The 13,163-nt window shown below is 47.3% G+C and overlaps 1 protein-coding gene across 1 annotated transcript in view; it reads right to left on the bottom strand.

Annotated features, from left to right (window-relative positions):
- The window catches only part of xgb (x globin), a 327,342-nt gene extending 314,462 nt beyond the window's left edge, over nt 1–12,880 (bottom strand). The window contains exon 1 of the mRNA XM_059983538.1: nt 12,666–12,880. Within this exon, the coding sequence (XP_059839521.1) occupies nt 12,666–12,880 (215 nt within the window). The remainder of the gene's footprint in view (nt 1–12,665) is intronic.
- Between the last annotated feature and the right edge of the window lie 283 nt (nt 12,881–13,163).

Genomic DNA, 13,163 nt, shown 5'->3' with positions numbered 1-13,163 from the left:
AGAGGGTGCAGAGGAGATTTACCAGGATGTTGCCTGGTTTGGAGAACAAGTCATATGAAGCAAGGTTAGCAGAGCTGGGACTTTTCTCTTTGGAGCGTAGAAGAATGAGAGGGGACTTGATAGAGGTCTACAAGATTATGAGAGGCATAGACAGTGTGGATAGTCAGTACCTGTTTCCCAGGGCACCAATAGCAAACACCAGAGGGCATATGTACAAAATTAAGGGAGGGAAGTTTAGGGGAGACATCAGGGGTAAGTTTTTTACACAGAGGGTTGTGAGTGCCTGGAATGACTTGACAGGGATGTTGGTGAAGGCTAAAACATTAGGGGTATTTAAGAGCCTCTTGGACAGGCACATGGACGAAAGAAAAATGGAAGGTTTAGTGCTTTTTTTAAGGATTATATGGGTCAGCACAGCATGGAGGGCTGAAGGGCCTATACCAGGCATGGGCAAACTACGGCCTGCGGGCCATATGCGGCCCGTTAAGCTTTTTAATCCGGCCCGCAGAACTTGATGAAATTATATTAATAAACCTTGTTAACGTTTTTTGCCCCACAATTCTGGCGTTTTCCCAATAGATGACGCACTCTGTATACATTTGTGGCGACCCATTTCCTGGCACATCCGAACCGGCTCACAATTAGCCAGCGTTCCGGCTAAGGGAGGTAGCCTGCGGGGATTTGCGAGCACAGAGCTTTGGAGCCTCTGCGCCATGGGTGGCAGGTTGAGGGAGGCTTAAAAGTGAGGCTGGGGATTTCGAATAAAGTTTTTTTCTTCAACTGCAGTTACCGACTCCGTGTCGTAATTTTAGCGCTGCATGTAGCACACCGCTACACATTGACCTTTGTTGAGGTGCAGCGTATTACTCCACATTTGCGCTTTACTCTTTGTTCGGCTCGACCTATTTGTGTGAACAGGCGTTCAGCGTCATGAACATCAACAAAGCCAGCCACAGATCCAAGTTAACTGACCAACACCTCAGATCCATCCTGAGAATCGCCACAACAAAACTAAATCCAGACTTTGATGCGCTGGCTAAAAAGGGAGACCAACAACACTGTTCCCACTGAAATTAAAAATAAGTTTCTTCGTTGTGTTATGTAAAAAATACATTTGAAAATATTTTTCTCAATAAGCCTTACATGTTACATGTCATTTCTGTTAAGTGATGGACATGAGTAGTGCGCAGGTGCACGTACGTTCTCAAAATAAAAAATGCGCTCCAGATCAAATAACGCGCTCTGCATACTGGTGCGCTGTCACTGTTCTGTCTTTGTGCTGGTCGTTGTTGAGTTTTGGCACAGGGGACAATTGAATAAGAAGGAGCAGGACAAGTAGACCTGCATCTCAAACCGTTTTTGAAATAAAGACAGTCAGGAGGAGAGTGATGATGATAATATCTTGAAGGATAACAGAATTTTCAGTGCTTTAAAATAATAACTGTTACTATTAAAAAAAGCTGTGTTTTATTCATTCAATTTTCAGTGTTTTAAAAGCCATTTCAATAAATAGCTAAATACCATGGGACTTCAAAGACAGATATTTTGTTGTAACGCATTTGTTCATTTTCAATTGAAATTAAAGCAAATGTTTTCTACATATCCCATGATATTTTATTTTCTCTTATGAGGTGTATTACCAAAACACTCCGTCCATCTGCTCCTGGTCCGGCCCCCCTGTCAAATTTTAGAACCCTTTGTGGCCCACAAGTCAAAAAGTTTGCCCACCCCTGGCCTATACTGTGCTGTGGTGTGGTGTTCTACGGTTTAACTTGGCCTCCACAGCTGCCTGTGGCAATGAATTCCACAGTTTCACCACCCTCTGGCTAATGAAATTCCTCCTCATCCCCATTCTAAAGGGACGTCCTTGTGTCCTGAGGCTGTGCCTCGTGGTCCCAGACTCCCCTATTATAGGAAATTTCAACTCTATCTCGTTCGTTCATTCATTATGTGCCATGTCTTGTGATGTTAGCGATCACGGTCTTCCTCTATCTATGACAGAAATTGCATGCCATTGTCTTCTCCATCACCTGTCCCACACACCTCCTGCGGCACTCCATCCTCATCATTCCCAACATCCTCTGGTCCCGCCAGATTTACACACTCGGTCTCCACTCCACGTTGACAAATACAGTACTGTGCAAAAGTCTTAGATGCCCAAGCTATGGATTTGTGCCCAAGACTCGTGCACGGTACTGTAAAATATAGTGCAAAAAGTGAGATAGTTTTCGTGGATCATTTAGAAATCTGATGGCAGAGGGGAAGAAGCTGTTAATAAATCACAGAGCGTGTGTCTTTGGCTTCTGTACCTCCTCTCCGATGGTAGCAACAAAAAGAGGGCATGTCCTGGTTGAAAAAACTGTATAAAACCCATGCGGTCATGGGAAGAATGTGCAAACTCTTTACAGACAGTGGAGGGTCGCTGTCCCTATAGTAGTGTTACACTGACTCCTATGTAGCACACCGTGCCACCCTTTGCCCAGAGCACACCATGCCACCCTTTGCCCATTGCACACCGTGCCACCCTTTGCCCAGAGCACACCGTGCCACCCTTTGCCCAGAGCACACTGTGCCACCCTTTGCCCATTGCACACCGTGCCACCCTTTGCCCAGAGCACACCGTGCCACCCTTTGCCCATTGCACCCTGTGCCACCCTTTGCCCAGAGCACACTGTGCCACCCTTTGCCCAGAGCACACCGTGCCACCCTTTGCCCAGAGCACACTGTGCCACCCTTTGCCCATTGCACCCTGTGCCACCCTTTGCCCAGAGCACACTGTGCCACCCTTTGCCCATTGCACCCTGTGCCACCCTTTGCCCAGAGCACACCGTGCCACCCTTTGCCCAGAGCACACTGTGCCACCCTTTGCCCATTGCACACTGTGCCACCCTTTGCCCATTGCACACTGTGCCACCCTTGCCCAGAGCACACTGTGCCACCCTTTGCCCATTGCACACTGTGCCACCCTTTGCCCAGAGCACCGTGCCACCCTTTGCCCAGAGCACACCGTGCCACCCTTTGCCCAGAGCACACTGTGCCACCCTTTGCCCAGAGCACACTGTGCCACCCTTTGCCCATTGCACACTGTGCCACCCTTTGCCCAGAGCACTGTGCCACCCTTTGCCCAGAGCACACCGTGCCACCCTTTGCCCAGAGCACACTGTGCCACCCTTTGCCCATTGCACACTGTGCCACCCTTTGCCCAGAGCACACTGTGCCACCCTTTGCCCATTGCACCCTGTGCCACCCTTTGCCCAGAGCACACCGTGCCACCCTTTGCCCAGAGCACACTGTGCCACCCTTTGCCCATTGCACACTGTGCCACCCTTTGCCCATTGCACACTGTGCCACCCTTGCCCAGAGCACACTGTGCCACCCTTTGCCCATTGCACACTGTGCCACCCTTTGCCCAGAGCACCGTGCCACCCTTTGCCCAGAGCACACCGTGCCACCCTTTGCCCAGAGCACACTGTGCCACCCTTTGCCCATTGCACACTGTGCCACCCTTTGCCCAGAGCACACTGTGCCACCCTTTGCCCATTGCACACTGTGCCACCCTTTGCCCAGAGCACACTGTGCCACCCTTTGCCCATTGCACACTGTGCCACCCTTGCCCAGAGCACACCGTTGCTGTTTTCATTGCATCTTCCTCCACCACCCTGAGGCACAGGTCACAGTGAGCGACCGACTTCCATTCAGTGTTTATTGTTACAATTTGTAACAGCGTTGTTAGTTGAAACGCTGCCAAGGTAAATATGCTGAAGCTCCAGAATGTCTCAAAGTAAAGGTTGTGGTTCATTTATTATTTAGAAAATTGATAGATTATATTCATTAACACATAATTAATTACAGGGTATTTCACAATTATGTTAACATAGATTTCAAAACTGTATCAGTATAATTTCAAAATTATATTAACATTATATAAAAGAAAATTTCAGTTGCGTAGCAACAAAGGCTATGTGCGTGGGAGCATTTCAGTAATTGCGCAGCTGTGCACTGCCACAGCTCAGAGAGAACATTTTGCCTCCATCTTCCACCCTGCCCTCGAAATCACCTGGTCCCTTCCCTCTCCTGATCTCACTGTCTCCATCTCCGGAGGCAGTTTTCCACCAATGTCTATTATAAGCCAACAGACTCTCATAGCTACCTGGATTATACCTCATCCCAGCCTGCCACTTGTAAAAATGCTATCCCTTCCTCTCAATTCCTCCACCTCCACCACATCTGCTCTTGGGATGAGGCTTTTCATTCTTATATGAAGGGGATGACCTCCTTTTTCAAGGAAAGGGGCTTCCCTTTCTTCACCACTGACACTGCCCTCAACCACATCTCTTCCATTTCACATACCTCATCCTCCCACCACCCTACCAGAGATAGGGTTCCTCCTGTCCTCACCTACCACCCCACCAGCCTCCGTGTCCAGCATATAATTCTGCGAAACTTCCACCATCTCCAAATGGATCCCACCACCAAACACATCTTTCCCTCCCCCCTACTTTCTGCTTTCCACAGGGATCGCTCCCTACGCGACTCCCTTGTCCACTTGTCCCTCCCCACTGATCTCCCTCCTGGCACTGATCCTTGCAAGCGGAACAAGTGCTTCACCTGCCCCCACAACTCCCCCCTCACTCAGTGCCCCAAACAGTCCTTCCACCTGTGAGTCTGTTGGGGTCATATTCTGTGTTCGGTGCTCCCAGCAAGGCCTCCTGTATATCGGTGAGACCTAATGTAGATTAGGAGACTGCTTTGCTGAGCATCTACGCTCTGTCTGCCAGAACTAGTGGGATCTCCCAGTGGCCACCCATTTTAATTCCACTACCCATTCCCATTTCGATATGTCCATCCATTGCCTCCTCTACTGTTGTGATAAGGCCACACTTAGGTTGGAGGAACCTTATATTTTGTTTGGGTAGCCTCCAACATGATGGCATGAACATTGATTTCTCAAATTTCCAATAATGCCTCCCCTCTTCACCATTTCCCATCCCCTTTTCCCTCTCTTATGTTATCTCCTTGCCCGCCCATTGCCTCCCTCTGGTGCTCCTCCCCCCTCCCCCTTTTTTCTCTCTTCCATGGCCTTCTGTCCCTTTCACCAATCAACTTCCCAGCTCTTTCCCCGTCCAAGGTTCACCCATCAGCTGGTGTTTCACTCTCCCCCCCCCCCCCACCTTTTAAATCTACTCCTCGGCTTTTTTTTTTCTGCGGTCCTGCCAAAGGGTTTCGGTCTGAAATGTCGACTATGCTTCTTTTCCATAGATGCTGCCTGGCCTGCTGAGTTCCTCCAGCAGTTTATGTGTGTTGTTAGAGAGAACAGTGTTCAGTTCTGTGTCGGGCACTCGAGTGGGACGAAAAGGAGGGAAAACGCAGAACTCCGAGGTGCAAAGGGACTTGCGAGTCCTCGTGCAGGATTCCCTGAAGGTTAATTCACGGGCTAAGCTGGTGGTGAGGAAGGCAAATGCAATGTTAGCATTGATCTTGAGAAAACTGGAAGATAAAACCAATGTTGAGTGTTTATACGGCGCTGGTGAGGCCTTCCTTGGAATACTGTGAGTAGTTTTGGGCCTCTTGTTGAAGAAATGATGAGCTGGCATCGGAGTAGGTTCAATGGAGGTTGACGAAAATGTTTGGGGATTGAAAAGCTTCTCATAGGAGGAGACTGTGATGGCTCTGGGCCCGTACTCGTTGAAATTCAGAAGAATAAGGGGTGACCTCATTGAAACCTATTGAATGTTCAAAAGCCTCCATAGAGTGGTTTCTGTGTTTGCCTGCTCCGTTGGCAGATATGAGCAGGAAGATGAGGGTAAATGACACGGGTTAAACAAGGGCAGTGAAATGAGAAAACATTAAGCAGCGGAAATACTCTCCGCAGCTGATTCCTGACCTGCTGAGCATCTCTAGTGTTTCCACCTTCTGACTTTAGCCTTATGTTGCTAGTGGGTCAGCAGGGATGAGATGGGCTGAAGGGCCCGTTTCAGTCCTCTGTGACTCTCGGGTTATTATTCAGGACCAACTTGAAAAGGAGCAGAAGGTGAGATGAGAGGGGCTGGGAGGAGGTCACAGATGCTAGTTTAGAACTCATGAGCACTACCTTTTAATTTCAATTTTTTGCACTATTTAGTTAATTTAACTATTACAAATATATACTTACAGTAATTTATGCTTTTTCTCTATGTTATTATGCATTGCATTGTACTGCTGCTGCAAAAACAATAAATTTCACGACATATTGTTGTGTTGGGTCTCCTGTTAGGGAATGAGATAGGTCAGGTGACTTAGGTATGTGTTGGACAGCACTTCAGGTCCAGTGATCACAATGCCATTAGTTTCAATGTAATTATGGAGAAGGATAGGTCTGGACCCAGGGTTGAGATTTTTGATTGGAGAAAGGCTAACTTTGAGGAAATGCGAAAGGATTTAAAAGAAGTGGATTGGGACAATTTGTTTTCTGGGAAGGATGTAATAGAGAAATGGAGGTCATTTGAAGGTGAAATTTTGAGGGTTTATGTTCCTGTTCGGTTGAAAGGAAAGGTTAAAAGTTTGAGAGAGCCATGGTTTTCAAGGGATATTGGAAACTTGGTTCAGAAAAGGAGAGAAATCTACAATAAATATAGGCAACATGGAGTAAATGAGGTGCTCGAGGAATATAAAGAATGTAAAAAGAAGCTTAAGAAAGAAATTAGAAAAGCTAAAAGAAGATATGAGGTTGCTTTGGCAAGTAAGGTGAAAATAAATCCAAAGGATTTCTACAGTTATATTAATAGCAAAAGGATAGTAAGGGATAAAATTGATCCCTTAGAGAATCAGAGCGATCAGCTATGTGTGGAGCCAAAAGAAATGGGTGAGATTTTGAACAATTTCTTTTCAGTATTCACTAAGGAGAAGGATATTGAATTGTGTAAGGTAAGGGAAACAAGTAGGGTAGTTATGGAAACCATGATGATTAAAGAAGAGGAAGTACTGGTGCTTTTAAAGAATATAAATGTGGATAAGTCTCCAGATCCTGAAAGGATATTCCCTAGGACCTTGAGGGAAGTTAGTGCAGAAATAGCAGGGGCTCTGACAGAAATATTTCAAATGTCATTAGAAATGGGAATGGTGCCGGAGGATTGGTGTATTGCTCATGTTGTTCCATTGTTTAAAAAAGGTTCTAAGAGTAAACCTAGCAAGTATAGGCCTGTAAGTTTGATGTCAGTGGTGGGTAAATTAATGGAAACTATTCTTAGAGATGGTATAGATAATTATCTGGAGTGACAGGGTCTGATTAGGGACAGTCAACATGGATTTGTGTGTGTAAGGTCATGTTTGACAAATCTTATTGAATTTTTTGAAGAGGTTACTAGGATTGTTGACAAGGGTAAATTAGGAGATGTTGTCTATATGGACTTCAGTAAGGCCTTTGACAAGGTTCCACACAGAAGGTTAGTTAGGAAGGCTCAATCATTCAGTATTAATATTGATATTAAGGAAGGCTCAATCATTTAGGTAAAATGGATTCAACAGTGGCTGGATGGGAGATGCCAAGAGTAGTGGTGGATAACTGTTTGTCATGTTGGAGGCCGGTGACTAGTGGTGAGCCTCAGGGATCTGTACTGGGTCCAATGCTGTTTGTCATATACATTAATGATCTGGATGATGGGGTGGTAAATGGGATTAGTAAATATGCAGATGATACTAAGATAGGTGGAGTTGTGGTTAATGAAGTAGGTTTTCAAAGCTTGCAGAGAGATTTAGGCCAGTTAGAAGTGTGGGCTGAAAGATGGCAGATGGAGGTTAATGTTGAAAAGTGTGAGGTGCTACATTTTGGTAGGAATAATCCAAATAGGACAAACGTGGTAAATGGTAGGGCATTGAGGAATGCAGTAGAGCAGAGTGATCTAGGAATAATGGTGCATAGTTCCCTGAAGGTGGAATCTCATGTGGATAGGGTGGTGAAGAAAGTTTTGGTATGCTGGCCTTCATAAATCAGAGCATTGAGTATTGGAGTTGGGATGTAATGTTAAAATTGTACAAGGCATTGGTAAGGCCGATTTGGAGTATTGTGTACAGTTCTGGTCACCAAATTATAGGAAAGATATCAACAAAATAGAGAGAGTACAGAGAAGATTTACGAGAATGTTACCTGGGTTTCAGCACCTAAGTTACAGGGAAAGGTTGAACAAGTTAGGTCTTTATTCTTTGGAGCATAGAAGATTGAGGGGGGAATGATAGAGGTGTTTAAGATTATGAGGGGATAGATCGAGTTGATGTGGATAGGCTTTTTCCATTGAGAGTAGGGGAGATTCAAACAAGAGCACATGAATTGAGAGTTAAGGGGCAAAAGTTTAAGGGTAACACAAGGGGGGAACTTCTTTACTCAGAGACTGGTAACTGTGTGGAATGAGCTTCCAGTAGAAGTGGTAGAGGCAGGTTCAATATTGTCATTTAAAGTAAAATTGGATAGGTATATGGACAGGAAAGGAATGGAGGGTTATGGGCTGAGTGCAGGTCGGTGGGACTAGGTGAGAGTTAGCGTTCGGCACGGACTAGGAGGGCCGAGTTGGCCTGTTTCCATGCTGTAATTGTTATATGGTTATATGCATGTGATATTAAACCTGATTCTCATTCTGACTCATGTGTTATGTGGTGATATAAATGTTTCTCTGAAGAATTGGGCAGGTCGAGTCTGAGAGGGAGGATGCAGGTGGAATTAAATTCTGAATAGATAGGCCAAATTACCTGTGCTGTAACTCAAGGTTTAAAGTCTAAAGAAATTTATCATCAAAGTATCTATTACCCTGAGATTCATTTCCTTGCAGTCATTTACAGGAAAATACAGAAATACAACAGAATTTACCATAATCTATAAATGACAATGTCTGAAAAACATCCAAGGTTCAAGATTCAAAGTAAATTATCATTAAAGTGTGTATGCCTGAGATTTTTCTTCCCCACAGACAGCCACAAAACAAAGAAAATCATGGAAACTGTTCAGAGAATAAACATCAAACTCTCCACCCCACATGCAAAAAATAAACAAATTGTACAAACAGCAACAAAAATAAAGAGCGAAAAACACAGCGTATAGGAACAGTTATTACCCCACAACCATCAGGCTCCTGAACCAGTGTGGATAACTTCACTCACCACAATGAGCCTCAGGTCCCACACTACCAGGTTCGGGAACAGTTATTACCCCTCAACCATCAGGCTCCTGAACCAGTGTGGATAACTTCATTCACCACAATGAGCCTCAGGTCCCCCACCACCAGGTTCAGGAACAGTTATTACCCCTCAACCATCAGGCTCCTGAACCAGTGTGGATAACTTCATTCACCACAATGAGCCTCAGGTCCCCCACCACCAGGTTCAGGAACAGTTATTACCCCACAACCATCAGGCTCCTGAACCAGTGTGGGTAATTTCACTCAGCACAGCACTGATTCACTTTGAAAAATCTACAACTTATGTCCTCAGTAATTACTTTTTTATTTGCACAATTTGTTTCACTTTCTAAATTTATTTTATAAATATTATTTTGTTATTTGTACTGTTTGTCTTCTTTTGCCAACTGGTTGTTTGTCAGTCTTTGTTATTTATAGTTTTTTCATAAATTCTATTATATCTCCTTGTTTTCCTGTAAATTCCTGCTAGAAAATTAATCTCCAGGTTGTATATGTAATACAGACATCGTCAGCATCTTCATCATTACGTGCCGCGTTGTATGTGATCATGGTCTCATGTCCACGATTGTTCTTGCAAGTTTTTCCACAGAAGTGGTTTGTCATTACCTGCTCCTGGGCAGTGTCTTTACAAGACGGGTGACCCCCGCCATTATCAATACTCTTCAGAGATTGTCTGCCTGGTGTCAGTGGTCACATAACCAGGACTTGTGATCTGCACCGGCTGCTCATACGACCATCCACCACCTGCCCCCGTGACTTCATGTGACCCTGACTGGGAGAGGGGGGGTGTGGGGTGGGGGGGGGGTTGCTAAGCAGGTGGTACACTTTGTCTAAGGGTGACCTACAGGCTAGAGGAGGGAACTAGCACTTTATGCCTTCTTTGGTAGGGAATTATCTCCACCCCGTCAAATACTTTGATCATAAATTTGGTCCGAAGGGTCAAAAATCCTGGATGTCAAGATCTCTGAGGATCTAACCTGGTCTCAACATATTGATGCAGCTACAAATAAGGCAAGACAGCGGCTGTACTTCATTAGGTGTTTGAGGAGATTTCGCTTGTCACCTAACACACTCGAACACTTCTGCAGATGTACTGTGGGAAGTATTCCGACAGGCTGCGTCACTGTCTGGAATGGCGGGTGGAGGGGGGGGGGCGGGAGACAGGACTGAAAGAAGCTACAGAAAGTTGTAAAATTAGATGGCTCTATCATGGATACCAGCCTCCATAGTATCCCAGACTTCCTCAAGGAGTGACGCCTCAAAAAGGGGGCATCCATCATTAAGAACCCCCATCACCCAGGACATGCCCTCCTCCCATTGATACCATCAGGGAGGAGGTACAGAAGCCTGAAGACACACACTCAGTGATTCAGGAACAGCTTCTTCCCCTCTGCCATCGGGGAGGAGGTACAGGAGCCTGAAGACACACACTCAGTGATTCAGGAACAGCTTCTTCCCCTCTGCCATCAGGGAGGAGGTACAGGAGCCTGAAGACACACACTCAACGAGTCAGGAACAGCTTCTTCCCCTCTGCCATCAGGGAGGAGGTACAGGAGCCTGAAGACACACACTCAGTGATTCAGGAACAGCTTCTTCCCCTCTGCCATCAGGGAGGAGGTACAGGAGCCTGAAGACACACACTCAGTGATTCAGGAACAGCTTCTTCCCCTCTGCCATCAGGGAGGAGGTACAGGAGCCTGAAGACACACACTCAGTGATTCAGGAACAGCTTCTTCCCCTCTGCCATCAGGGAGGAGGTACAGGAGCCTGAAGACACACACTCAGTGATTCAGGAACAGCTTCTTCCCCTCTGCCATCAGGGAGGAGGTACAGGAGCCTGAAGACACACACTCAGTGATTCAGGAACAGCTTCTTCTCCTCTGCCATACCATTCCTAAATGGACATTGAACCCATGAACATGACCTCACCTTTTTAAAATATTATTTCTGGCTTTGTACTATTTTAAATTTAACTATACATGTATACTTATTGTAATTTATTTATTAATTTGTTTTCTTTCTATGTTATCATGTATTGCATTGAACTGCTGCTGCTAAGTTAACAAATTTCACGACACAGGCCGGTGGTATTAAACCTGATTCTGCTATTTTCTCTCCCTCTCCGGACGCTGACCCGCAGCAGATGGTGCCAGGGTTTAACCTCACCGGCACCCTGAACTTGAAGCAGCTTAGGCTCACGTACAAGTTGACCGAGTTCACCGCCCTCCCTTTGTGCCAAACCTGATCCATCTACACACAAGCAACGGGGTTCTGCAGATGCTGGAAATCCAGAGCAACGCACTCAGAAAGTGCTGGAGAAACTCAGCAGCGTCTGTGGAGGGGAATAAACAGTCGACAGCTGAGGCTGAGATCCCTCATCAGGACTGGAAAGGAAGGGAGCTGAACCTGTAAGACCATAAGTCATTGGGGTAGTATTAGGCCATTCAACCCTTGGGAGTCTACTCCACCATTCAGTCATGGCCGAAATATTAACCCTCTCAACCCCACTCTCCCAACTTCTCTCCGTAACCACTGACTCCCTTACAAACCAAGAAGCTGTCAACCTCCACTTTAAATATACCCAGTGACTTGGCCTCCACAGCCACCTGAGGCAGATACACCACCCTCAGGCTAAAGAAATTCCTCCTCATCTCCGTTCTAAATGGACGTCCTCTGGTCCTAAACTCCCTCGCCGGAAGAAACCTTATCTCCACATCCACTCTATCTCGGTCTTTCGATCTTTGATAGGTTGCAAAAAGACCCCTCCCCGACCATCATTCTTCTAAGCTCCAGTGAGTACAGGCTCATAGCCGTCAAACGTTCCTCGGTTGTTAACCCTTTCATTCCTGGGAACCTCCTCAGGACCCTCTCCAATTCCAGCACATCCTTTCCTGGATAAGCAGCCCAAAACTGCACAGAAATACTCCGAGCGGCATCTGACCGATGCCTTATAAAGCCTCAGAGTCATGTCCTTGAAACTGCTTTCTAGTCCTCTTGAAATGAGTGGAGAGGGGAGAGGATGATGTGGGAGGATGGAGATTGAGGGTGGGTGAGGGAGAAAGATTGTGGGAAGGACGGAGGGTGGGAGGGAGGGCAGAGATGACAAGGAATGATGGAGTCCGGGTGTAGGTGAGGGAGGGAGGTCGTGAGAGGAACGGAGGCTGGGACTGAGGGAGGGCAGAGAGTCGATGGGGAAGGTGAGGGTGAGAGATGGTGGGAAGGCAGAGGATGAGGGTGAGGGGTTGAGGTTGAGGGATGTCGGAGGATGCCCCCCTCCTCCATCACCTGATGAACGTGTTGATGCCAAGCCCTGGAGATGTCCTGGTGAAGACTGAGGATGAGGGTGAGGGGTTGAGGTTGAGGGATGGCAGAAGATGCCCCCTCCTCCATCACCTGATGAACGTGTTGATGCCAAGCCCTGGCGATGTCCTGGTGAAGACTGAGGATGAGGGTGAGGAGAAGAGGGCAGAGGGTGAGGCTGAGGACGGACTTCCCCGTTACCTGATGAACATGATGATGCCGACCCTGGCGATGTCCTGGTGAAGGATCTCCCAGGACTCCCGGACGAGTCGTTTCTGCTCCTCGGTCAGGGCGGGGCGCGGGGGCGAAGCCGGGCTCTCGTCGCTGTCCTCGGGCGGCGGAGCCGGAGCTGAGCCGTTCACATCCGGACCGGGTTTGGCCGGGTCGACCCCGGAGCCGGATAACGCACAGCCCATGATACCGGCACGGGCCACCCCTAACGCAGGTCAAACCCCGCTGGGGGGCATTCAATCTGTACAGCGACCCCGGGGAACTCTCACAACTCGCTCACCCTCTCGCCAAAGTTGGGCGAATACCGGATTCGGTGCTCCGCTGTCGGCAGCTTCGCCGAGACTGAACTCGGCAACTCCGTCCGGGCGTCAGCATCAGGACCACGGGCTGCGGGGGAGGGGGACAGCGGGGGCGGAGGAGAGAGGGTGGGGACTGCTGAAAAAGAGGATGGAGGGAGGGGCAGCGATG

Source organism: Hypanus sabinus, chromosome 11 (genome assembly GCF_030144855.1).
Source record: "Hypanus sabinus isolate sHypSab1 chromosome 11, sHypSab1.hap1, whole genome shotgun sequence".
In the NCBI taxonomy this organism is placed as follows: domain Eukaryota; kingdom Metazoa; phylum Chordata; class Chondrichthyes; order Myliobatiformes; family Dasyatidae; genus Hypanus; species Hypanus sabinus.
This window is presented reverse-complemented; position numbering and strand designations above follow the sequence as displayed.